Source organism: Paramormyrops kingsleyae, chromosome 9 (genome assembly GCF_048594095.1).
Source record: "Paramormyrops kingsleyae isolate MSU_618 chromosome 9, PKINGS_0.4, whole genome shotgun sequence".
NCBI lineage: Eukaryota > Metazoa > Chordata > Actinopteri > Osteoglossiformes > Mormyridae > Paramormyrops > Paramormyrops kingsleyae.
Window position 1 is genome coordinate 37,776,887 of NC_132805.1, and position 27,954 is coordinate 37,804,840.

At 40.1% G+C, this 27,954-nt stretch overlaps 1 protein-coding gene and 1 long non-coding RNA gene across 7 annotated transcripts; one reads left to right on the forward strand and one right to left on the reverse strand.

The window, feature by feature from the left end:
- Positions 1 to 41: 41 nt before the first annotated feature.
- LOC140592731 (uncharacterized) lies at positions 42 to 4,861 on the reverse strand. The gene is made up of 2 exons (XR_011993181.1): positions 4,553 to 4,861; positions 42 to 422 (listed from the first exon to the last, which is right to left on the reverse strand). It is a non-coding gene; the product is annotated as an uncharacterized lncRNA (long non-coding RNA).
- On the forward strand, positions 3,895 to 27,954 carry mocos (molybdenum cofactor sulfurase). 6 transcript variants are annotated; one of them, XM_072717024.1, is made up of 16 exons: positions 3,930 to 3,991; positions 4,244 to 4,411; positions 6,179 to 6,268; positions 7,315 to 7,381; positions 11,127 to 11,753; positions 12,227 to 12,303; positions 18,854 to 19,053; positions 19,268 to 19,384; positions 19,673 to 20,053; positions 21,831 to 21,993; positions 23,447 to 23,531; positions 25,503 to 25,615; positions 25,987 to 26,089; positions 26,363 to 26,498; positions 26,586 to 26,690; positions 27,095 to 27,954. In XM_072717024.1, the coding sequence occupies exons 3-16, from the start codon at positions 6,181 to 6,183 to the stop codon at positions 27,191 to 27,193; spliced, it is 2,361 nt and encodes a 786-aa protein (XP_072573125.1). In that variant the 5' UTR covers positions 3,930 to 3,991; positions 4,244 to 4,411; positions 6,179 to 6,180; the 3' UTR covers positions 27,194 to 27,954. The 6 variants fall into 6 exon arrangements, with proteins under 6 accessions (XP_023681582.2, XP_072573125.1, XP_023681585.2 ...); XM_023825817.2 differs by lacking the exon at positions 4,244 to 4,411 and adding an exon at positions 6,496 to 6,584 and having other exon boundaries at positions 3,944 to 3,991; XM_023825814.2 differs by lacking the exon at positions 4,244 to 4,411 and having other exon boundaries at positions 3,895 to 3,991.

Sequence of the window (27,954 nt, forward strand, 5' to 3'; positions counted from 1 at the left end):
TAAATGTTTACAGGGGCTAAGTGGATGCAGTATTAGCAATATAATTTTGAAATATTAAAAGATTTATTTGGTGAACTGTAATGAACTGTAAATAGTTAAGTAATGATAAATTATACAGCATCTTGCGTAGCTTAAGGCCATTACAGGGTCAATACTATATGTTCCACATAGCTGAATCTTTATATAATAGTAGGAAATATCATGGACAAGTAAAAAGTATCTCTAGGGTTTCAAGGTCAGCCCATCCCCCTGGGTAGGCCAACAATAAACAAGCCAGAGACAGTGTGTTTTGTGTAGCCCTATCTTCTTTCGTGCCCTCTGTGGGTCAGCTCAGCTCGTCTGCACCCAGTCTTCGGTCTTCTACTTCGGTCCAGAAGCCAGTGGAGGGTCATATTTATTCATTCCAATTATATTCCGGTCTGCTATAAGGAAAATGATATGTGATTTGTACTCCCTAAGAGTAGAGCATTACAATAGTACAATAATACAATGTAACACAGCACTATTGAATAGTATATTCTGTATATTCAAGGATGGTACCCAGTGATTTCAGAGATCTACAAGGGACATGTAATAATCATATCACTGAGGTAAAGAAAAACATGGCAACATCTAAAAACTAAGACACTTAAAAAATAATCATTCAACCAGTTTAAATGGGTAATTATGAATATATAGACATTTGATGCAGCTGAGAGATATATTTGTGGGTCATCAGCTTATGGCTGAAAATTGTATGCTCAAATATCCTTCTAGCATGCCAGCAGCCAGTCCACCTGCAGTCAGACTAGATAATCCACCTGAAGCTCAGCAGGTTTGGACCTGGTTAGAACTTGGATGGGAGACCAACTCGGAAAAGGAGTTGCTACTGGAGGAGGTGTTGGTGTGACCAGCAGGTTAGCCCGTCCTGTGGATCTCATTGCAGTAATGGGGACACCGTGCTGTAAAAATGGTACCGCCCTTTGGATGAGATGTAAAACTGAGGTCCTGACTCTCTAAGGTCATAAAAGATCCCTGGGTATACTTCAAAAGAGTAGGAGTGGTACCCCAATGCCCTGGTTAAATTGCCCACTCTGACCCTTTCAAATCTACCCTCCTAATCATCCCCTATATCTAATTGGTGAATTCTCTCCTGCCCCTTCAACACCTTAGCTACTGTGTGGGGAGCATACTGGCACAGAATGGCTGCTGTCGCATGCTCCAGGTGGGGGCTACACAGTGGTGGTGGGTGAAGTGGATCCTCATTGCTCCAGTTAAGTGCTTTGGGTCTTGTAAAAAAGAAGTGGCATATAATGCAACATTCATTCAGCATGTAGCAAAACTGATCCCTGTGGAACTCCAAATTTCACCGGCAATATTGATAACACAGTGCTGTTATATATCTGAACTTACTGGTGAAGATTGTTCAGACAGGAGGCAAACCACTTAGGGAAGGTTCCATATATTCCAACCTAACATTGACTGGCTGAAAATGTCAAAAGCCTCAGTGAAATCTAGCAGAATAAGTACTGATGCATTCCCTGAGAACAGCAGTAAATCATTTACAACTCTCATGAAAGCTGTTTCACTACTGTGGCTTTGCCAGCATTCAGACTGAAACATTATTAGTGAGCATGTATGTTTGCTGTTGGGTGAGCACTATTTTATCAATGATTTGTAAAGGGAACGTTTTAGACAGGCCTATAGTTGTTAACAATGATTACAGTATTTTCTTAAGTAGTAGTCTGATTACAGCTGGTGAAGTGTTAAGTAGTGGTCCTATGAATACTCACAATCTTTCTTTAAGTTATTTAGTGAGAATAGGATCTAGCATACATTAGTGGATTTTGTTTTTGTCTTTTAAATTCTACTTCACTGACCAGCCAGAAGTATGTACAGTATGTCAGATCTCAGACTGTGATGTAGGTTAATATATAGATTGGATCTGATGTCTAATATTAAACAATGTATTTGGAAGATCAACAACTGTATTTGTTTGGTTAGTGGAAGTGTGACTCATTTTATATTCTTAATAAGCACAAAGTAGTAGTCTAAACCATATCCAGCCCACGGAGTTATTTTAGTGGCTCAAGGGTTTAATATAAGTTTAAATATAAATTGAAGACAATCCTATAGACAACGCAGACAGACGCCAAATTCTGAAGAGACACCAACTTGACAGCCAATTTCATTTTGCCACGAACAGGGGCAATAGCAGTGAAGCTTGCCTACGGCTTGGACCAGTACTGGTTAAAAATGGACTAGTTCTATTGATTTCTGCATGCATTTTCAAAAAAGTTAAAAGTAAAATCTAACACGTCTATTATTGTAACTATCATGGGAATGACATGCCCCTACTGAGATGGAGAAGCTCAGATTTGGCTCAAAGTAATTGGCCAGGCCTGTGTAAATCTATTCAAACCAGGCTGATTGAACCATGTAGCTGGGAGTTTTTAATAGTTCTGAGTACTTATAAGATTTTTAAACATGGACAGTAATATTTTTAAATGATTGTTACTGATTAAGAAAAGGTTAGTGCATACTTTTAAAAAGCACATCTTATTACACAAGCTGGATAGCATTATATGTGTAAAAAATTATAAATATTAAAGTATATAAATAGATATAATCACGTTAATGCAAGTTACAATTTTTACAAAAATATAAAATTATCCTTTTTCACCCATTCCTTTAAGTCGTGGGCTTTTGATACTCGCAGGCTATGTTGCTGTGGTCATTTATGCGCTGTGTAAAGCGTAGAAAAAGTGAACAGTAATTTTAGGTTTTTGAGTAACGGTCACGATTACCTTCTAGGAAAACAAACATTTGTAATTGACGCTTTTAAATTGTAATCGATACCGGATGAGGAATGTTTGAGTAGGCAAGTATTGATACTGGGGGATCGATCCCTATACCCAGATAACACACATATGTTGAAATGACATTGATTCCATATCAGACAAAAAGGTTGAAACAACGTTGATCTTCAATGTTCAACTTTATATCAACACTGAATCGAGGTTTTGCCAACATCAATTTTTCAATATTCAAAATCTGACCAAAAATCAATTCAGTTTCAACGTTGATAATTTAACATTGACCATAATTCAACGCGTTTAACTATAATTCAACGTTGAAACAATAACGTGGTGCTAAATGGGTATCTTTATTTTAGGCCACTTAAAATAAATAAATTGTTTTACATGGCCGCCCGCCTCAATTTTTTGGTGCCGCCTCGATTTTTTTTATATTTTTCAAAAAATCCGTTTTTTTCACCTCAAAAACTGTCAGAGATCGTCAATGTGCCAAATCCTGATATCCTGTGCACTGTGAGCAAGTAGTCTCTTGTAGGGTGGTCCAATAATAGTGACCCTCATTGAGGTCAAACAACAGCACTTCTATTGTTTGAAACAATGGAAGTGCTGTTGTTTTGCTATTGTCAGGAGGACGCTTTTATTGGGCCATTCTGTGGCAAGACCATTAAACACTTAGACTAGGCATTTGTTTTGAAGGTTTCTCTTTTCTTGTAATTGTTTGAACTGTTGAGAGTTTAAAATGTTGAGATACTGACAAATTAAAGTTTAATTTTCTAGTTTTAGTATATCTCTGTTGCCGATCGTCTTCTCGCTAAAAATATAAAATATAAAATCCCCTACTCACCAATATTTTAGAAGTTTGAGTCATGTAAAACAATTTATTAATTTTAAGTGGCCTTAACACCAGTACAGCACCAACGAAGAATAAATACACCCGCACCATAAACTCCACTAAACACAACCACGGACTTAAAGATCACATTCATCGTTAACGTGTACAGCTTAACAGCAGTAACGAGAAATAGGATGTTTCGAATAGTTTTTGCCCTACCGTTTTTATCTGGCGTACTGGCAGGGCAACTAAATGGTTCAAAGGACCCGAAAGCTGATGGGAGGTGTAGTTTCTGTTTGGCTAGGCAGTCATGGAAAAGTGGAATTGTGTTTCAGGAGATAGGAATCACAAAATGAGAATTAGGGTAAGAGTATGCTTTCAATTGTGTGTGTATGTCTAACAAAGAACAAGACGTTACTTTTTTTTTTTTTACCGAACTTAGTCGACAAAACTAAGAAACCGAACACCGAAGCTACCACCATGCAAGGAAAGCAATGATAGTATGTTATTCTCACAAAGAAATTAAGAAGCTTTTACCTAAGAACACGACAAAAATACCGCCAACCGCCGCTTTAATATTTATGTCAGTCAACTGACTCCTATATTAGTCACCAAGGTCTACTACCGCCACACGGCAGCACTCGGGTTCTTATACCTGAGGTGGTTTGTCGTGGGGTGGGTGCGGCACCGCTCTGTAATCAGCACATGCTCCTTACCTCCTCCACTGGAATACCGCTGCGTCCCAGACCCACTGGTAGCAGCAGGTGGTAGAGTAAGTAATAAGGTAATAAAAAGGGTAACAAAATAATAGTGAAAAAAACATAGCTTCGGGCTATGTACTGTTTTCGCATGGTGTTAAATTTCACTAGTGACTAGCTCGAGAATTAACACCCTAACTGTATATTTACCTATACTTATCACTCACCTTCGTCTTTCCGAATCCAAAAACAATCTCTTGCTCCTCTTTCTGACTCTTTCAAACTTTTAATTGTAAGAAGCAGTAAAGGCATTCTTAGCACGTTTTAAATGTTTGAATTCAGTGAAAGAAACACGTGCAGTAATTCTCTGACATATTTTAGCATATCCTATGATAAATGAGGCTGCTGCAATTAACTGTATATGCACATGGACAACTGTGCATTGTGTCTGTCTACTTTCAATTGACACATATCAGAATCGGTACTGGCACACTATCAATATTGGTTGCGACGTACTTTTACCAGAACAAATAATTTAATTATTTGGTTTTTTATTTTCAAGGTTAGGCATGCATCTAGTATCTGTTCTCCAACCCGAGCCAGTAAAGTCGTTTTCTTGCTGCTGTAACGTAGGCTTCTTTCGCTTTCAGCCCGCCCATAAATTGTGTACGCCGCTTGGCAGATAAGTTAAGCTAAGGACTTTGGTCTTTACCGTAATGGCGATTTTTAGCGTTTTGTATCAAATTTTATTTTTGTGGTGAGCCGCGTTTCTTCAAAGCGTCTGCTGTCGCCCTTTCATTTTAAGAAATCCTGTAAGAGGCCGGAAGGAGGAGTATGAAATGAATCTAGACGATTTTGACCGCTGTAGCCGTTTTGAGAGTTTTAAAGAGTCTTGGGATCATTACGGCTATGGAGGTGACTTCGAAGGCATGGTGCTAGCAGAGTTTTCCAGGATTAAAGGTACGCCGAGGTCTGCAGATGCAGCTGTAATAGTTAAAAAAGTTACAACTCATAAGATCCTGAGAATTTTTTAGAAATAAAAAATTCAAAGTCTGTGGGTATATGTGTAATTCATACTGAGCCCCTATAGGGACAAGGCTTGGAGAATATTAACATTTTTGCGTTCCCTCGGAATCCTGTCTTGTGACTTACATTTGCTGTGGACTGTTTTGCTGCTGTGCCCCGGATTCAGACATATCCAATGGCAATGGATCACCTGAATTTTCTTCTAACTTATACTCCAAAATACAGTTGGGGCGTAGGTAGCGGGGAGACGTGTCCCCCCAGTTTTTAATTCGGATTAATTAATCACTCCAATAAATATACCTTGGTATTTAAATTCGCTGTCTCTTAAACTCTTGTCTCTCTTTCTGGACCCTCGCGTGTATTTTCATACTTCGGACCGAGAGAACCGGCAAGAACACAAAAAAACTTAACGAGAGAATTCGACTGTCCCTCACAAAAACTGTAAAGTTTTAGTGGCTAAATTGCGTTTTCTATGCCTTTTCAGACAGGAGGAGATTTGTTAGCATCCAGTTTTGGAAAATGAAATAGTGCAAAATGTGTCTTACAAGTCATAAAGTGTCACCCATTAAAACAGACAAAAGTCCACTAGAAAGTAAGGCTACTCACACGAACAAACTGGAACCCTGAAATTGTAGGAAATGTACAGCAATTAATGCATTAAACCCTGTACCAAGCAAACTGCCTTCCCAGCAACTGCAGCTGTATCAACTGAAAGTCTTAATTGTGGATTTGGGGTTTCATATACTTATACAGATAGTATCTTGTCTTCAGCTCTGGTCAGTATGTGAAGATATTAATGTGACATTCTCTGTCTTTGTCCAAAAAAGGAATGACTTACCTCGATCATGCAGGGACAACATTGTTTCCAGAGTCACAAATTAAAGGATTCTTCCAAGATTTATGTGGAAGTGTCTATGGTGAGCTTTCATTTCTTCTGCTCAATCATTTCATTCTAAAATCCTTTAGAAAACAACCAGTTTCATATAAACAGTGGGGATTGTTTGCAATAATGTGTATCCAGATGCTACTTTAAATATAGAGTAGGAACTCAATAATCTAACAAAATCCTATATTAGTATTCAGCATATACTAACAGAGATGGGGACAGGTGAAAAGTAGGAATGCATTACTTGTGTACTTACAGGCTACACTGACATGAAGAGACCACAGTGACAGGAAGTGGAACTGATTGCACAAAATAATGGGATATGCTAACAGCAACAGGTTACAATGGTGGGATCGGCTCAGACTTCACTACCATAAACATTCCACACAGGGAGAAACAGCAATGGTTTAGAGCTACAGGGTCAGGCTACACCTGTAGTTACAATTTACCATAGGAGCCACAGAAATAGACTACACTGATGTAATCGGGCTACTTCGATAGGAACAGGCTACACTAGTAATCACAATCAACTGTAACAAGAATAAGAACAGGCTAAAAGGCAAACAGGAAAACTAAAGATTTTCCCAGGGATGATTATATGCAAGCATAGAAAAATTGATTGCCTAATTCTGTAGACAGCTTCAAATGCATAAATAATTGACCATGTATTTAAAAGTAAGCCAGAACTGTGAGTTTTGTCATTAATAGTAAGGTTTATTTGGCAAATATGTAATTGTTTTTTTTACCTAATAAATGCATACAATTTCTAATGCGTATTCTTCAGATACACACGGTTTTTTGTAGCCTATATGCTAATCCATAAGAGTTGTACCTCAGTGGTTTCACATTGCTGTATTTCAGTGTTTCTCCAATCAGTCCTTGGGGAGCCCCAGACGGTCCACGTTTTTGCTCTCTTCCAATTCACAGTGCATAATAATGAACCACTGTGAAAATGTACTAGATTTTTACAATAAACAAAGGATGACTTGCTTAAAGTGCATTTTACTGTGATTGGTTGAGAATTTAGTGTGTAGACCTGATCTCCCAGTTTATCTATTTTAATATTCCCTCTGGCAGGTAACCCACACAGCCACAACCCCAGTAGCAGACTGACTCATGACACTGTGGAGCATGTGCGCTACAGGTATGTTATACCGGGGATTTAAATGTAACAGGAATACACATAATACACATAAGTGCAACAAGCATCATTGAAAACAATAAGTAGAAAATCATTGAAAACAATAAAGGAATAAATGGTTAAGGTACATTTGCCGGAAACTAGATTTTATCATAAATATTTTTTATAAAATATGCATTTTTCATTATTTGAAAATGAAGAAAGTCCATTGCAATATACAAAACATGTGGAGTACACAGTAAGTAAGCAGTGTTCTAATTCCTGGATTCTTCAAAAAAGCCACCATTTGCTTTGTTAACAGCTTCACAAACACAAGGCATGTGCTTAAGAAGTTTCAGCAGGAAATCACCTGTCAAGTCTTCCTAGCTCTTCTGCAGCAGTTCCCAGAGATCATGAGTTTGAGTTCTTCCTTCTTTCCCAGATAGCTCTTGAAAAATTACAAGGTCTTTTTGTGCCATTGTACTTTTGAAGAATGAAGGGCGACCTGGTCAGCTGTAATCCTGATGGAATGATATGCCTTTGAAGTGTGCTGTGATATTCATGCTGGTTGAGATTGTCAGGGATCTCATAAAGATTACCAGCTCTGTCACCAGCAAAGCAAACCCAGACCATGACACAAAAACCACCATACTTAATAGTGGTGACCATAAATGCAGATGTCATGTGTATACAGTTTAAAGCCCAGATAATTATGGTTTCAAGCAAGTTTTCTCAATCCTTTGACTGAGACTGAATGTACTGATGGAAATAGATGTGGAGTAAACCATCAACATTTATGAATCTTGAATCCTTTGCACTCATGCAGTGGTTGAGCTGCTTGTGTTGGTTTTATTTTTGAGATGGAACACTTCTGTTGACCTTTATAGGGATGAGGCATTGGGAAATAATCAGTGTGTCTTCCTGGATTATTATAGCTAGAATTGGCCAGGGGCAGCTCATGAATCTTTGATGCCAATGTCTAATATCAGATCTTGGATTTGCCTATAAGATCTATTATTCCTGTTATAGAGAACATCAGCAAGGGGTGGGGGTTGAATCCAATGTATTAATGTTATGTACCTCTGGATGCCAGGACTGAAATCTGTTTTATGTAACTAAACTTAACCAATTTATATACTGGGTTGGACCCTTTTGCTGACAGCAGTCAGAATGCACTGGGAGCTTTCCTTATGGGTTAGGTCCGTGATATTTTTGCATTTGTAGCTTTCCTGTTGAAAGTGAGTGAGAGAGATTGAGTTGTAATTGTGAGCAAGGGAGGATGAGTTTCTTGTGAGAGATGTTGAAAGTGCGCAAGAGAGATTGAGTTGTTATTGTATGTGAGAGAATGAGTTCCAAAACATGAGGGATTAAGGTCCATGCGACAGAGAACCAGTCCTACACCAGCAAAAGATATTGGGGGTCCTATTAAAATATTATTAGGAATAAATAAATAAAACATGTAATGATTTCAACATTATTTCATAAAAATTAAAACCTGTGTGCTTTTCGCTGAACAGAGTGAGTAAACACTCAGTTAAAATGATCTTGAGCAATGCCATAGTTTCTTGCAGCAACACTTTGAAATGCTGTCAAAATGGTTGACCACCTGCTGCAGAATAGTTTAAAGACACGCAAAATCCTTGCCAATACCAACAACAGTACAATTAGGACTGATAAAAGCATGCTAGCATGCAAACAGGTGGCTTGAACTACAGAACTACATAGTGCATAGCCTGAGCAGCTAGTGGGAACAACAGCTGTGTTCATCAGTCCTTCATTTGACTATATTCGATTTAAACATGCAACCTGTTGCTTTAACATTTGTAAGTGACCACTTTAATTCCATGATTATGCATACAAACGAATCCTCATATGTGATACACACACACACACACACATTATATAGGCTACAAAGGACAAGCCTCTTCAGAAATGTGGTAGGCATGTGTTCTGTTCATTTCTGATGAAGCAAAAACAGATAAAGAGTATATGCAGGGGGGGGGGGGGGGTATTCCACAACCCATCCATTCATTTTCTGCTACCGCTTATTCTATTCAGGGTCACAGGTAGCTCTTTCACACCAAGCCCTGGCTGGAGCTCACACGGGCCCCACCAGGAACCGTCTCGCATTCACACTGCACTTGGTGCCGAAAGGGTACAACGATGACATCAGTGTGTATGTGTTGCTGTGAGTGGGGTACCGTTTCCATAGTGAAGACAAAAATGGAGGACTGTGAGATGTGATGAATGCAAGACTTTTTGTAATGTACTGCAAATGCTTACATTATTTGTAGCTTTATTTGTTACTGTTTCTCATTCCTTTTGAAGGTCACTTTGTCATCCTACAATTTATGAGAAACTCTGATAACTTAACAGTCATCTCTGGCATTGGAATGTCACTTCCGCCCTTTACCTGGCTGGTTTCAAGTCTAGTGTTTCCCCTACCATTATATTAGGGGATGCCCCGCCCCCCAGCGGCACCTCCCTCCCCCCCTTGAAGGTCAAGTTAATTTAATTTTATTTAATTTTATTTTCTATATAGCCCCAGATCACAACAGAAGTCATTTAAGGTTACCTTTCCTATAGAACAGGTCTATACATTGTCCTTTTATTAAACAAACTAAATAGCCTTGTGTTATTTATCTTATTTACACAACAGCTTGTCATTTTTGTCGCACATTTACAATTCTCCCCTGCTCTCTCTATCGCACATGGCAAGTTCCGCCTCGATGCCTGCACACAGACACACAGGTGAGCACACTCCCAGCAGCGGACAGAGCGCGCGTCAGAAAATGTCACGTCAACCACCTGAAAAGCAGACAAAAATATCTGCGTTTTTTTTACTGCTGTCATTAAAAGAAACACATGAATACCATGAATCCTGTCGGTGTCCGTCTGCCCCTCCCCACCAAGGCAGTAAACCTTGGTCGAAACACTAAAGTCGTTTTCAGCATCTCCTGCTTCTCCTTATTCTTGTGTCCTGCTGTCTTAGAAATTTTGAACCTGAAAGCATCCTGCTGCTCAGTGTAGCCTCTGCCAGCAGAACCACAATTTAACCATGGTTTAAAAATGCAGATTTGTTTAAAAATATAGTGGTGTCTTAATTATATGTTCCCTTTACGTCTTTAGGAAATCAATATCGCAACATTCAACAAACTGCATTGCAGAGTGTAGATTACAACACATGTGACCGAGACACATGTAAGACTTATCGAGTCATCTACCCTCCAGCCACTTGTGCAGTAGAGAGTCACAGAGAGCCTACAGCCTATCTCAGAAAGCACAGGGCACAAGGCAGGGGAATACACTGGATCACATTCAAGTGAATCACATGGCTTAATTGCATGTTGACCTGCAGATTCATAGCATCAGACATACAGAGAACATTAACAACATAGTAAATTATACAGTCCTATCTCTGCTAAAGTACATCCTGAAATAAGATGAAGTGCTGACTGTCTGCAGCAACAATAGGTTAAATAAAAGTTTTCATATTAAAGCTTAAATGTTATCTTAGCTTAGTTACTGAGTGAGTTGTGACTGTGCTAGTTTCTCCGTGTTACGGGTTTCTTTGTTTTGGTTATTGTTTGAGAGCTTATGTTAGAATTCTATAGCTTCACAACCTGACATGAAATTAACATTTTCTAGCATGTCAAACAGCTATAATCGGTGACTGACTTATAAATACACAAGGACTGAAGTCACGGTGCATATACGCTGCATTAGCACAGAAGAGGAACTTGACAGTACACTTACTCTGTCCCTACAGGATCCTGCAACACTTCAACTCCAGTCCAGAGGACTACACTGTAGTCTTTACTGCAGGCTGCACAGCAGCTATCAAGCTAGTAGCAGAAAGCTTCCCGTGGACTCCAGCCTCTTCTTTCTGTTACCTGACTGACAATCACACTTCAGTGGTTGGCATTCGTGGCCTGACATCACCAATCGGCGTAGCATCCATACCCATCAGCCCTGAAGAGGTGGAGGGGAGGGCAGGTGAAAGAACATGTCCGAAGGTGGGAAACTCCCAGGCGCCACACCTCTTCTGCTACCCAGCCCAGAGCAACTACTCCGGGAAGAAGTACCCTCTGTGGCATGTCAAGGGCATCCGTTCAAGAGAGCTGTACCCCTCATGTACTCGGGAGGGCCAGTGGTTTGTGCTTCTTGATGCATCCAACTTGGTGGGTTGCTCACCCCTAGACCTACAGGAGTGTCCTGCAGACTTCCTTCCTGTCTCCTTCTACAAGATGTTTGGCTTCCCTACTGGATTAGGGGCCCTGATCATCCGGAACGAATGCTTAGATATGCTAAAGAAAACCTATTTCGGCGGAGGAACAGCCGCAGCCTACCTGGCTGGAGAGGACTACTATGTACCAAGGTTTAACATTGATGGCAGGTATAGCTAAGCACTCATTCACTTTGGTCAAATCACACTCTCCTCAGTATATCAATCAACCAGTTTCTTCTGTTGCTTTTGGTAGCACATTGTTCAGTCTACCATGCGTTCAAATGTTTTGTGAAGCTTGTTCACAGAAAATGCAGCTACCTGTGTGAAGATGTTTCATAGTCTATAAATATAGTTTCACCAAAGCACTTAAGTGTTAGATTTAGAAAGACATAACTATTGTTGTCCTGGCTACCTAGTTCAAGTCACCAATTTGATACCTTCCCTTGTATTGGGTGGCATCTACCTATTGTTGCTAAATCTTTATAAGGCATATTTAGGTGACTGTTTTAGCAATTCAGCTGCATAATAATTGAATATCATTGAATATTTCTTGAAAGTTTTAATGTGCTTCGAAATTTCTTTGTGTGTAATGTTTCTTCCCTTACTCTGTGTGTAATGTTTTGTGACTGTGGTCTTTATAGATTTGAAGATGGCACCATATCCTTCCTGGACATCATTGCAGTAAATCATGGCTTTGAAGCCCTGCACAGGCTCACAGGTGAGCAGATACAGAATATTGGGGAAAACAAGAGCTGCTTTCCTGAGTCATTTGAACGCAACACAATCATAATATTTCAAATGAAAGAAAATTTTATGAAGGCCTGCCATCTCTTTATAATTTAGATCTGGAAGTATACTACAGAATTTTGCCTGTTCTTTGCATGGTTTAAAATCTTTAATGTATCAGTGTGAACAACAAAAGACAAGCTTAAGTAAAACAGCAGGTAAGGCCTTCATCAAAATCCCTGTGAATCTAGCCTCTTGTTTTTTCACAGTACTACATATTGAATTTTATACTTGTAATTATCATTGTGATGTGAGAATAAGCCTCACTATCTGGCTATATATGAATACATGCCCATATTCTAAGGACATGCTAAATGACACACTGACCCCCCTTGAAGGTCAAGTTAATTTTATTTAGTTTTATTTTCTATATAGTGCCAGATCAAAACAGAAGTCATTTAAGGTTAGCTTTCCTGGAGAACAGGTCTATACATTGTTCTTTTATTAAACAAACTAACCTGTCCTGTTAACAGTCATCTCTGGCATTAGTGCTGTCAAACGGACACCAATAGGATTCATGGCGTTCATGTGTTTCATTTAATGACGGCAGTCAATATAACAACTGAACTAAACATCATAACATTTCTTTTTATGACTATTATCCACAAAGTGTGCAGCTTTTGTCACTGCAGTGTATCTTTCTGGAAGAACATTTCTAGAGCCTCTTGATATGGGAAGTCAGAAACGTCTGGCCCATTTATTGAGATCCGTATGCAGGCTGCAAGATGGTCTCCTTGCAGTCTATTGCGGATGTTTGTCTTGACCTGCAAACACATTAACTGTTAGGCTTTAAAAGTGATAGCTGATACCTTAAAATAGTGATAGTTTAAAGCAGAAAATCCCATTGTGAAACGTATTTATTACCCTGTTTATGGTTGAGAAGTCCCTCTCATAGTTTACACTACTGACTGGGTGGTAGATGCGATATCTTTTCCGACGCGCACTCTCTGTCCGCTGGTGGGAGTGTGCTCACCTGTGTGTGCACGCACGTGTCTATGCGCGCACATTGGGGCGGAACTCCGCCGTGCGCAATACTGAGAGAAGAGGAGAATTGGAAACGCACGACCGTGTAGAGACGAAAAATGACAAGCTGTTGTTTAAATAAGATAAATAACACAAGGCTATTTATTTTGTTTAATAAAAGGACAATGTATAGACCTGTTCTATAGGAAAGGTAACCTTAAATGACTTCTGTTGTGATCTAGCGCTATATAGAAAATAAAATTAACTTGACCTTCAAGGGGGGGCGGGAGGTGCCGTTGGGGGGAGGGGGGTGCCCCCCCTAATATAATGGTAGGGGAAACACTGCCATAGTAAATGACTGTGGACCACCCCGCACTGCTGGGACTGAAACCAGATATTGTTAGGTACAGTTAATAGATTAACCAAAATGTTTGACATAAATGAGGTTTTTAGGGGATCAGAACAACTGAAAATACAGTAAACATTTCCGTGCGGTTAGTTTTGCATTTTTAATGATCCAGAGTGCAAAATGTAGTGCTCCAAGTGCGTATAGTAGTAACTTTATACAAACAGGTGTATAAGTTAGATAGATTGTATGTTATATAGGAAATGACGAGGTAATTTGACATGCAAACTCAAACTGTACTGTTCGTTTAGAAATTGGTAATAAACATACTGTTTATGTTATTGTTCAGACTGTTATGGTTCGGGGTGCCCAAGTAGCCTATTATTAGTGAATTTTCCCATTCGCCAAGATCTTCCGCCACGCGAATGTGAAGGGATTAAAGTATTGATTTAAAAAATGAGTCGGCCATTCAAAATGTTTGAAACATTGCATCACAGTGACACCTGGTGGCCAATCATGCTGTATAAAAGACTTTTTGCAGGCAAGCTAGACCTGATCATACAAACTGTATTGATTAAACTGCAGAAGGAATAAGAAGTTCATTATGATGCCATAGATCAGAGACATTCAAACTGCTTTTGACATGGCCCCTTAGGACTGATATATTTGTCCTGATCGCCCCACACACACCCACAAAAAACCATCTTCCAGATATGTATTGTCATATTTTCTGTTTTTGTTTGTTTTAGGTGTTTCATCACATTTTCTTTGAAATATAGCTACTAGCAGAGAGATATTTCTCTGTGGTTCATCCAAGTATGTAAGCACTAACTAGGCAACTTTCCCACTGTAAACTTAATTACATCACCGGTCATAACAGTTTCATGTATTCAGTACTCGGTGCTTGTTTTGCACATTTCAATTACAGTAATAATGTTTGGGACAAAGACACCTTTTTCCTTGATTTACCCCTCCGTTCCACAGTTTAAAATTTGAAATCAAACAAATCAGACATGATTAAAGTGCACATTCCAGACTTCAATATAAAGTTATTTGGTTTCACTTTGTAAAAATGATAATACGTTCTATACATAGACCCCTCATTTCAGGGCACCATAATGTTTGGCACAAAGCAATGGTGTGTATATTAAAGCATGGTACTTTGTTGCATATCCCTTGCATGCAACGACGGCTTGAAGTCTGCGATTCATAGACGTCACCAGGTGCTGAGTATCTTTAGTGATGCTCTGCCAAGCCTCTAATGCAGCCACCTTCAGCTCCTCCAGATTTGATGAACTTGCCCCTTTAAGTTTCCTCTTCAGCATATGGAAGGCATATGCTCAACTGGATTTAAATTGGGTGGCTAACTTGGTCACTCAAGAATTTTTCATTTTACGATTTGAAAAACTCATGTTGTAACAATCAATACTTTATTGATCCCGGTGGTGAAATTGTCTTTACACCTCCCTCAACTTGCTCTTTGTAGAGTAAGCTGTCCGCGAAGGGCTGCCACCCATAGCATCGCCCAGGGAGCTGGGGGTTGAGGGTCTTGCCCAACGACCCACAGACATGCTGAGGCTGGGTTTGAACCGGCAACCTTCTGATTACAGGCACACTGGCTTAGCCCACTGAGCCACACGCTGCCCCTTTAGCAATTTAAATGGTGTGCTATTGCTATGGCTGACCACTAGAGGCTGTATGGGTCGTTGCTTCCTTTGTGGGGGCCCCAGGCAAGTTACTGGAACCCGGGAAAAAAATGCCGTTGGGGCAGGCCGTCAGGCTTCCGTCCCCTAAGTGGTTACACTGGCTTTCACTGACTACACTTATAACCAAGGAGATAGCTAGGCAGTTGCCTACACTTGATGAGTGACACACATCTTTATTGCATGCACACGCTACTTGTGGCTAATACCTGCGCTTTGACTGGTTTAAAATCTTTTAAAGTTATTACTAAAACAAGATGTGATGACAGATCCAGATAGCTAATGTACTATATCTCATTGCAAATGGTGCTTAACCACGGCAGGTGTCAGGCACTGGAGACTCCCAACTTTACAAATAACACGCACACTTGGCTTGCAGCACAAAGCGGTGTGAAACTTGTCTAAAGCAGGCACACACATAGGAGTAAGATCCCGATAGGTTGCTAAGATATCGGTCTTATCTCAGGCAGTCTAAGCGTACCAGAATTCAGGTTAGAACCATGTAAGAGATCTCTGACAAGATATTAAGAAACAGAGAATCTCATCTGAATCAATCCTGGAACACAATGCACACACTATATCTGAGAACCTCGTCAGATACAGGGTAAACGTTTACCGCAGTTTTGGCCAAACGAAAGAAAGGAAAAGGCAGTGCTTTTCTTAAAAAAAAAAAAAAAGAAAACCAAAGAAAATAATAATGATAAAGCTACTAATAATAAAAGAAAATAAAAAGCTTGGTTTAGGGGCCCAATAGTAGTACCGCAAGGTCGATCAGTCATCAGCCTTGGCAGTTTGTTCATGGCAGCCCTTATTCAGCTGCATGTTTGCTCATAATAAGTTTAAACCAGTGCCCTCATTCTCCACCAATTCTGTAGAAAAAATAAGCTCAAATTTGTGTCTCCACCAATATCTAGGGAAATTAATGACTATTTTATTATTGATTAATGAACCCTTTAAGTGGCACACCCAGAAAAAGGCATTGAAAAAAATATTTTTTATCAGATCTTTGCGCTGTAGGCCAATATAAAAAAAAAAAACAATAGTTTTTTCAAACACTGACCATGTTTGTTAATTACAGAGGTCTACCAAATGGTACAGGAAACCGTTAAAGGTAAAAGTAACATTTATGAAATGTTTCCAAAAATATCAAAGCAACATCTTTGTGTTTTTCTTTTGTTTTTTTATTTGTTTTATTCTTAAATAGTATACAAATTTTACAAAATTAATAACAATATCAGCATGAAAAACAGGTCTATCAACACGTAAAACAGAGACAGAGCCGCCTTTCACAAATCCGAGCGTGCTGCAGATCATGGTGCTTTAGCCTGTGTGGGGGGTAGAGAGAGAGTTTGTGTGTCTTGTGAAATGAAACTGAAAAAATGTAATTGTTTTATGTAATGTAGCTTTCGTGTTTCTATAACTCACCTTTCTGAATGGCACTTAATTTTTTTCTGGTGGTATATGAAGAAGCAATTCTGGTCCACATTCAAGCACAGGAAGACTGCACATTTGTGGCACTTCCACCTTGAAACTCCCTTTGGACAGTAGCTGCATATCCCTCGATTGTCAGAGTGGAGGGGTCAATGTGCAACGTTGTCAAATCTGGCGTTGGTTGGGACGATCTTTCGATTTAAGCTTTTTGGTTCCTCAGCAGGAGGTGAGGAACATGGTGGCCTGCCAATTGATGGCTTGTTGATGAGCTTCAGACCGGAAGCAATACCCAAATGAAAATTCTTCAGAGGCACTGACTAGTCATTTAGCAGCTGACATTCCCGCTTGTGAAGAAGCCAGGAATTTGACACGCCGAAGTCAAGCATGTTTATTAAAATTAATTATTATGCTTGAATATAATATCATGGAAGTCCCAATTAGTCAGTTACTGGAAGATTTAGTTCCAGGATATGAATATAATCCATTAATTACAGTATCACTACTTATATACTGTAGCAACTCTATAACAAACTAAGCTCTTGGCCGCAGAGACAGTGTCTCATGATACTTTTGGAAAAGCTTGGGAATTTTAAAAGCTTAAGGCGGTTTGCACCAGTAAATGGACTTAATTATGAGGCAATCATTCAGCCAGAGGTTAAATGCATGCTTTTTGTACATTTTTATTTCTAACACACAACAAACATTACACTTAACACAAAGAAAAGAACAGAATAACAAAACAATAAAATCAGTGAGCAGGATGGAATATGGGAAGGCAGTAATGAAATTTAAATGGGTACCCTTAAAGGAAATACTGTTCTGCACAGCAAGCCTTTGATCCTAAAATGAATGAACAGGACAGGTTAGATTAAAATGAATGAAAATTAGTTTACAGGGTTACGAATGGAGTCTCTGGAAGTTTGTTGGAGAGGTGGTGAGATGATCGAGAGATGGAGTTTGGGGGTGGCGGGGGGCACGAGGTCGCGAACAGCTCTCTGCTTCTGGTGGCTTTATCGTACTTCGCGGTTTCTTCTCCCCCCTTTCCGTGCGGTTGTTCTTCACGCAGGTACCTTCAATCTTTTGGTTCTGCTCCATCTCCAGAGGAATCCAAGGTGTGTGATTTTAAAGTCTAAAGTCCATGAATACTGATTATTGGGTATTCCACACTGATCGGGGACATCCGACAGGAGTCCTGGTCTAGGGGTGTGTATAGGCTATTTTTGATATATCAGAGCACAAGTGTTTCATTTATTTTATGCAAACAGGAAGTGCCACTGAATCAGTTGGTGAACAAATCAGAACAAATGTTTAGATGAATTGAATCAAATCAGGAAGTACTATAGTTTCCAGTTGGATTTGGATCACCGGTTCACACAAATTAGAATCTACTGAAAAAAACAAATTTTTGGAAAAAAAAAGTACACCAAGGGTTAAAGAGGCACAGGTAGAATAGTAATTTGCATCTGGTTTTGGATCACTGGCTCCCATAGCCTAGAAGCTATTTAGATTCAGTTGTAATAGGTGCTTGTAGGAGATCTGGAGTTGCATGAACCTGTAAATTCAAAAACCTAACCAGAGCACCGGTTTTAGCTCCTGCAGGCTCACTATTGATGGGAATATCATCCCTCAAGTCGTATTTCTGTTCCAACAACCTTTCTTGACACATTAGACCATGCAGAACATTTATGTTCTGCATGGTCTAATTTGCCACACAATTCCAGGACCAAACTATGTATTATGGATGGTTGATTGTCTTTGTTGTTTATGCCTCTTATTAATATAACAGTTCTCTAGTCTACATTTATAAGCATCATCCCTAGAATCACTTTTTAAAGACCTCAACAGCAAGATTTTTGATTGCAGAGATTTCAGTACATTTGTTTTGATTGTAAAACTGATTTTGGTAATGGAAAAAAGTGCAATAGAAATTAATTTGATGATGATTATTATTATTGTCAATATTATTTTAATTATTACTATTATTTTTATTATTATTTATTGGTTCTGTTTCTGTGTGTTTGCATGTGTGGTGACTTCAGGGGGAATGGAGAGGATCCAGCTACACACATTTGGCCTGGCTCGCCACACCTACATGATGCTGTCCTGCCTTCAGCATAACAATGGCCAGCCAGTGGCCAGGTTATACTGTGACACTGAGTACCAGGACCCCAGCACCCAGGGACCCCTGTTAAACTTCAACCTGCTGGATGCCCATGGGGATATAGTGGGCTACTCTAAGGTAATCATGATGGGATACAATGTTTTCTTAATATGTAGTCATTTTACCTAAGCAGCTTGCTGTGGCAGGACATGGGAAGCTCAGCTAACAGAAGTAGGCAGCATTTTATTTGATTTTACTGACAAAATGGGACATGAGAAGTCCTTTGGAAAAGTGATCGATGCTGTGTGTGTCATTTCCTGCTTCCTGTTGAGTGCCCATCTTGCCCTGGCAGGTCCAGAAACTAGCTAGCCTCTTTAATATCCAGCTGCGCACTGGCTGCTTCTGCAACACAGGAGCCTGTCAGCATTACCTGGGCATGAGCGACCAGCAGGTGAAAGCCAACCTCCAGGTAAGACTGGTAGAAGAGTCCAGTAAAAATACAGCTCCTGGGAAAGTGCCTGAACATAGCAGCGACCAATTTTCATGGGTGCCGGTTTTTATATTTATGCACTACTGCAGACATTACCCATTGCACCTGATCACATGCCCATGTGCATTCAACATGATTAACATATTCAGTTGTGTGATGATAGTAACCCATTTTACATGGCTATTCTCTGTAATCATGAGACTTGATCACTGCTCTTTCGTATGCAGTTATGTGACCATCCTGTTGCACTGTACTCTGTGTGTGCAGGCAGGCCACGTGTGCGGTGATGATGTGGACATGATCGATGGGTGGCCTACAGGCTCAGTGCGTGTGTCCTTTGGCTACATGTCCACCTTCGGTGACATCCAGCAGCTTCTAAGATTTGTGGTGGACTGCTTTGTGCAGAAGCCAGTGAGGCTGGACTACATCCGGCTGAACAGGCTGCACTCAGCTTCGACTTGCTCTGCGTTTGTGCGACACCCCCAGAGCCCCACAAGACTACAAATCCCCAGCCCCAGTGGCACAGGGGAGGGCCTAGAATTCTCCCATATGGCTGTGGCATGTTCTCCCACACTAAGGACAAGCAATTGTGAGAGAACCCTGAGCCAAATTTTCATATATCCGGTCAAATCATGTGCAGCAATAGAGGTATGATACATCCCTGTGTCCATCCCTCTTACTGTTCTCACTGAATGGTGAGCGCTGTTTGTGAAGAAACCTGTTTCCTCTTACTGTGCTTACTGAATGGTGTACACTGTCTGTGAAGAAGCCCGTTTCCTCTTACTGTACTCACTGAATGGTGAACGCTGTCTGAAGAAACCTGTTTCCTCTTACTGTGCTTACTGAATGGTGTACACTGTCTGTGAAGCCCATTTCCTCTTACTGTACTCACTGAATGGTGAACGCTGTCTGAAGAAACCTGTTTCCTCATACTGTACTCACTGTGTGGTGAATGCTGTGTGTGAAGAAGCCTGTTTCCTCTTACTGTGCTCACTGAATGGTGAACGCTGTCTGTGTAGAAGCCTCTTTCCCAGTAGCACTGTGAATCATGATAGATATAGAAAACCAGTAGAATAGAATAGTGATACTTTGTTAATCTCTGTGGGGATTTTTTTTGCCAACCCCATCTTGCTCTCCATGAGACACACAGGCACATATTCAAGTGACAGCAAGCTTAGGGGCTCATGGCGCAGGGTAGCCAGCATGCTGGGGGTGAAGGTCCCTGCTCAAGGGCCCATGGACACGTGACTGTTCTGCTGAGGCTCAAATTGGGAACCTTACGCTCATAGGCACAGAGGTTTAGACCATTGAGTCACACAGTGTCACCCAAGTACCAGTCACAAGTCAAATCTCATCAGTCAATTTCATTATGCCTTCCAGTTTTTATGTTTATGTGTGTGAATTACATTACAGTTTACATACTTTTGCAGTTCTACAAAAAGTAGATGCCTTTTCAACACTTACTCTCAGTTGACTAGCAATCATCAGCCCCCTCTGCTGGGGAAAGCACCACTGCCCCAGGACCATCCACATTAATGGTATTGATGCAAAGGCCTGCATGTTATGGTTAAGATAAATGTATACAGACAATTCAAACCAGCATTGCCATGCACCCGTAGCCTTCGGGATAGGCTCCAGGACCCCTGACCCTGAATAGGACAAGCAGTCACAGAAAATGGACGGATGGATGGATGGATGAACGGGACAGTTTATGCTTTATTCTCAATAGTAAATAAACCAAGTACAAAGAATTTACAGGCCATGCATCTCCAGATGTCCTAGAAGCAGCTGTTGCAATGTAATCTTCAGGCATGATGTTAATATACAACTGTGTATCAAGGGTATGAAGGATAAGACAGAATAGATAGTGAAAGGACTGAAACAGGTAGATAATGAGGATATAAGAAGGCAGTGAGTGAAGAATGGATAGGGTACATGAAGATAGTAGACAGTAGATTGAGTGAAAAGATAAAGTGAGTAAAAAGTAGAGTGATGATATGATGAGGGGGAGACTGGGGACAAAAGTTGGTCACAGAATTGGAGAGGAGGTACCAGGCCCAAAAACCCCAGAGACTAATTCTAAGGTGAGGCAAGGAAAAATTCCCTCAGAGAAAGGAACCATGGGAGGAACCAGGCTGAAAGGGAAATCCCATCTCCCTCGGGCCAGCAGAGGGTAGTTTGCATAACTTTGGGACATTTGGGCAGATGGAGGGACAGCACAGTACAGCAGAGAGACAGGTGAGGTAGTACAGGGGAGCAGCAGGCAGACCAATGGACAGCCAGGGTACTCTCCTGTATGGGGACCTATGCATGGCTCACTCCAGAAGGAGGGGCTGAAGATATGGCAAAGTGCATTAGCCAGTATGAAACAGAAATACGGTAGTACAAGGTCTGAATATACTTCTGGTGTTTTGTACTGTTGCAGGTGACTCAATGGGCAGTAGGACCCCTCGGCCTTCTTTATGACCGACTCTGGATGGTGGTCAACATTAATGGGGTTTGTTTGAGCCAGAAGCAGGAGCCTCGTTTGTGCCTGATCCAGCCTAGCATTCACTGGGCCTGCAAAGAGCTTTGTCTACACGCTACAGGTAAGCCTTGTTACTGTGGCAACACCTCAGAGCGACAACAGCACAAAGAGCTACCTGTAAGCTATTGACCAGTTCTGTGACAGTGGCACCAGCATAAAGCCACAAATTCAGGACACAGAATAGCCCTACTTCCATGGCAAAATCAGACATATCTGCTTTGTAACAGCCAAAGACTGCTGGTGACAAGCTCATGGCAGATGATGTCTATCTATGGAATACCGAATCATCTGACCATTACCTGAAACTTTAAGAAAGATATCTGTTTAGGATATCTGGTTTTGTAAATCTGACTTATGTTTCCCTTTATATGTTAGAATAACTGTATAAATGAAGCAAATATTTTTTTCAAGATTCAGGTAATTTGCCTGTAATAAAAGTTTTTTATCTAGCTTTTATCTATGGTCAAAAACATACGAAAAGCTGACATCAAGTTGGGGTAGATAAAAGCAGTACATTAGGACATAGAGATGGAACAGAGGTGAGGTAAGAGCACAGAAGATTGATTGGGGGAAGGTTGTAGTTTGGTCAACCCAGGCAGGCTGGGCCCACCATGCACTGTGACCAGGCCAAAGGGAGAGGGAGGGCAGCCCCCAGGGCAACCCCACCCCAGGCAGACCACACCCCACATGACCTGCTACCCCTTTTCTAGGATGAAGTTTGTTTGGTTTTTCCTTTCTCTTGGATTGTTTTTCTGTATGAGTAGAACAGAAAGCACTGATCTAGTGTTATGCATTAAAAGAAGCAGGTCATGCAGGTTCAGGGCAGGAGAGATCAGTAGGCGGGAAAGCGGCCACCGGGGGGCCAACACAGCTTGTGGACCCATCCCAGTGCACCGGGGAGCTACCACACCAGACCAGCTCAGGGACCCATCCCTAGTGCACCAGTGGGCCACCACACCAGACCAGCTCAGGGAACCATCCCTAGTGCACTAGGGGGCCACCAGACCAGCTCAGGGAACCATCCCTAGTGCACAAGGGGGCCACCACACCAGACCAGCTCAGGGAACCATCCCTAGTGCACTAGGGGGCCACCACACCAGACCAGCTCAGGGAACCATCCCTAGTGCACCAGGGGGCCACCACACCAGACCAGCTCAGGGACCTATCCCTAGTGCACCAGGGGGCCACCACACCAGACCAGCTCAGGAAGGGAAGAGAAAGAAAGGAGGAGAGAGAAGAGAGGAAGAGTGAAAAAGAGAAAAAGAAGTAAAGACATAATAAAAGAATTAAGGAATACAGAGCTTACTCATTATGCTTTTAGTTACATAATATGTATTTGTTTGATTCTGTTTGTGAAGCCACAAAACATTTAACAAAAACATGCATAAATATTGACCATTAAACAAATACTTGCCAATAACTGCAGCTTCCCATGTAATGTAAGAAATTTAATCAGAACTTAGTGCAATTGTATGACTTCTCTGTGTTTTCATTGTCTGAATTAATTCTCTTAGGAATGAAACCTTTATCCATTCCACTAGAGGGCAATAAACAGAACCCAGGTGTCAAGGTGTTTCAGAGTAAAGTGTGTGGGGACAGGTATGTGTGTCTTATATTATCTATTTTACAAATGTCATGATGTCTTCCAGTCACCCATCTTTCATAATTACATATACGTCAGGCTGTAATTGAAGTCAGGCTGGTGTCTATCCCAGGAAGCACAGGACACAATGCAGAGGACACCCTGGATGTGATTTTAGCATTATATTATCACTGTATGATGTTTGAGAACGGCCACTTTACACAGCTATGTGATTTGTGTATTTTAGATGCATAAACTGTTATTATACATCTGAATAATCTTTGTTTTAAATGTAATAAATAATTAAATAATAATAAATAATAAAATAATAATTTAATAAATAACGTCACTAGTCGTTGCATCACCCGGATCCACCCCAACCTCACCCCCCAGTGAACTTTTGACCCAGTAACCTTTTGACCTTTAGGTCATAAATCTTTTTGAAAGAAGCAGTATTATCCATCTCTCTTACATCTTTTGATACTATTGATTATAAATCGATTCTTCATAGCACTATGCATAATATGCTTTTGGCAGATCCTCCTGATTTCAATGAATAGGAAAACATGTATCCTGCCACAAAATCAAAAACGTTTGTGCAGTTTGATTTAATTGATCTTATTGTAATGGTTCTCTTTAAACACCGCAAGAACCATCATCATAGCACACTATGGTTTTAACCCAAAAATTCCGCTTAACTGGTGACTATTGTGGCTGTATAGTCTTTATATTTCATTGCCACATCAAACAACATTCCCAAAATAAAGGCATTAGCAAATACCTACACCACACAACAATACAGAGCTGCTTATCAATGAACTTTTTAACTCAAAACAGCTTTTTAATAACTAATAATTTCGGTTTCAATTTATTAGTACTTGAAAAGAATGTCTTACTTAAAACTACTGGCTGCTTCTAATGTGACATTTTTGTGAGCAAATGAAAAAAGCAATGATTTTTATTAAATCATTAAATTAGCAATATTTTACTCCATTAAGGAAGCATCCCAAGACTTTCTGTGAGCACTTTATATAGTACAGTGGTTCCCAAACTTTCTCTGCAGGGCCCCCCTTTTCTAGATAGGAACATTATTGACCCCCCCCCCATTCAAACTACACAGGTTCATATTTAAACTTTATTTGAAATACAACTCCCTTTTCTAATTGAGCGAAACGAATGCAATTACAAAATACAAATGGTGCAATTTCACCACTATGGGAGAAAAAAGAGCAATCAATTAAAAATAAAAGTCCAGCATAAGTTTGAAATTATGCAAATGCAGCTTTAACATTCCTGTTAATATTCATTGGTGTACACAAATTAAAGTTTGTTTTACGATTACCGCATTTTGTTTTTAATGATAACCACAGGTTTCAGCCTATACTATAGCACAAAACAACACTAAATCATAACAATTAATTGATAGTCTCCCTGCACTTCATGTAAAAAATTTTAAACCTCGTTTTTCATGATATGGTTAGATTTTTTTGTCCAGCGCTGCAAAACGTCGTCACGCGTCACAATGTCACATGGTACAAAAACCTTGCAAGAGCAAGACGACTTAAGACAGGTCGTACAGCACCTCTCAGCTGGCTGAACAAACTGGAACTGCCTCCGTGACGACACAACTTTGCCCTTATTGGCTGAAGAACGTGACGTTTGTATCCCAGGAAGTTCCGATGCGTTATCTGATATTTCTCCCGAATATCACGTAAAGCAGTGAGAACTGGTTTTCAGTTAATTTACCTATTAAAATAAAGTTTAAATAAATTACATAAATGCTCTAATCGTACAAGTAAGTTAGTGGTTTATTTAATGTTAGTTACTGTAATGTTGTGCTGCTTTATTTGTTTAAATGTCCAGTCTGTGAAGAGATTATTTTGCTGAGGCTATCCCATTGGTGCGCCCCTCCGCAATACCTCTGCGCCCCCCAGTTTGGGCACCACTGATATAGTAGTATATATAGTATATTTCTCTCTCTTCCTCAGAGTTCAGAGTGTCGATTGTGGTGATGAAGCTGCTGATTGGATCTCTGAGTTTCTGGGAAAGCCCTGTCGTCTGATTCAGCAGAGCCCTGGCTTCATCAGAGGAATGAAGCGAGGTTGAGATTCCCCCATTACACCCCCCCCCCCCCATTTCAGTCTTATACAGCCAGAATTTCTGTACTTTTAGCCTTGGTTCCATGGTATATTATTCTTTTTTCCACTTTGAATTTTGGCCTGAGATTTTGCTAATTGGTCTTGATTTTGCTAAGGGTTGTTCTGCTTCCTTGTTTACTTTATATTTAACACATAATCGATAAATTAATTGATTAGTCAACTTAATAGAACCTTTTTAGCAGTCAATTCATCTTCCATGCCACTTAGCCACAGCTGACTCACTGTGAGCAGAGTAATATCTCAGGTTGGGAATTGGAGTTAGAAGACTTAGTCCATGATATGTGAAGATATGAATGGTGACTCTCTTCTTCAGACCATGCAAAGCTGGTAGCTGGTCTATCTCTGGTAAATGAAGCACAGTATTTGATGATCAACATGGCCAGTGTCAAGTTCTTGAAGGAGCATATCAACGAGAGGTATAATGCCATGCAGATTCTACTGTATATGTGACACCTATATCATAATATTCTGCTTGAAGAGAATAAAGGTGTTATTTTTCAGATGTTAGTCATCACATACAGTTGAAGAGATAACTGTTATCAAAATTTCCTTTAATCCTATAAATGTTAAAATTGTTATCACTCATTAAAATGTTGTGTGGACATTCTGAGTAATTTAGACAAGGGGATTGATGTATACAAATTTTGAATGTATAAAATCTAAATTAATATCTTCTTTGTGGGAAACAGACAGGGCCCTGAGGCTGAAAACCTTGACATCCAGCAGCTCATTGCACGTTTCCGTGCTAATCTAGTCGTCATGGGTGCAGAACCATTTGAGGAGGATAACTGGAAGCATGTGGTGATTGGTGACCTAGTCTTCCAGGTGAGTTGTCCTATTAGCCGGCATCAGTATAGTTTTCTGACAATGAGCAGGTGGCTCATCAGAGCAGCTCCTTATGTGATGTGCCAGGTGACGGACCTCTGCGCAAGATGTCACATGATTGGGATTGATCAGCAGACTGCCACCCACATGCCGGAGCCTCTAAACTCACTGTCTGCCTGCCGCAAGGGGAAGGTTAGTACAGGGGGAGTGCAGTCTGAAGGACCTCAGATAAATGGTATTTTTGCATTTGGGTCAGTTTACATCATGTATATGTAGCCAGGACAGGCAGTACAAGGACCCTCATATGAGTATTATGACAAAAATAATACTGAAGATGGAAATCATTCGATGTTACAACAGACATGGAAGATTTGGTACAATTGATCTCTAATTTTGATAACCTATCAAGTGTAACAAGGTCTGACAACCAGTTCAGGTACTAGCAGAAGTACATGTTTTAATCTCCAATTTTATTGGTTCATCTGATTGATAATGGCTTTGTTCTGGCCATTTATTTTGATCTCTCTTACAGTTGTTTCATTGTTCAGTGTGTACTGACCGTAGCTGAGTTTTTTTTTTTTCTTTCTTTCTTTTAGGTCACTTTTGGTGTGTACTTGGTCCGGCAGCACCAATTGGACCTGGATCATACCTCTACCTTGTCTGTAGGATGTCCAGTTGTCCCTCAGTCACCTTGAGGAGATTAAAGTGCAGCTGCTCTAAAAGTATTATTGATACTTGTATTGATTTTTTAAAATTAATCACTCTCATCTTGTTTCAGTACATTGAGTGATACAAATTTAACAGCAGTACTGAACCCCGCTGATGACAATGTTGTGCCAACTCTTGTATGTAATATTTGTTTGCATGCAGTCTGCATAGTTTACATATTTTACCTGGAAGACAAAGTAATAAAGCTTTCTCCAATTTTAAAAAAGCTAAATGAATAGCACATTTGTATTTTCACACAAAAAACCCAGTCAGGAACACACTTATGTTACGGCTGCTTTTTCCTTCCTTGTTCTGTTATTCACTTTTCCCCCATTATCATTTGTATTTTTCTGCTCTTTCTGATGCCAAATGTTTCCCATCTTACTTTCTATTGTTTGTATTAAGGGTCTCCACAGAAGTTACCCCATATTGGAGCTTCATTACAGGTGTAATGGCAGTGATTACATTAAGTCTACTTTTATATTCAGTGTCTTTTCTAAATTTTTTGTTGATCTGTTGTAGGGATGTAATGATACACTCAACTCACGATTCGATACGCTTCACAATTCGTTCACGATACAATTTTCTCACGATTTTTTTACAGAGCTGCAGACAAATTTATTACAAAATATTCCTTTATCTTTCTAAACTGTGCAAAACATGTCCTTCTTAACAGTGCAACTGAAATTGAATAAAATATTGGTTAAAAAAATCTCAAATCAAAATAAATAAAAAAAAAATCTTGAAA

Bases quoted from the DNA above. Each gene is read 5' to 3' on its own strand.
- mocos (XM_072717023.1), top strand. From the start codon at position 5,165: ATGAATCTAGACGATTTTGACCGCTGTAGCCGTTTTGAGAGTTTTAAA. The intron at 11,754-12,226 runs GTATAGCTAAGC...TGGTCTTTATAG, and splicing joins AGGTTTAACATTGATGGCAG to ATTTGAAGATGGCACCATAT. The intron at 25,616-25,986 runs GTTGAGATTCCC...TCTCTTCTTCAG, and splicing joins CATCAGAGGAATGAAGCGAG to ACCATGCAAAGCTGGTAGCT.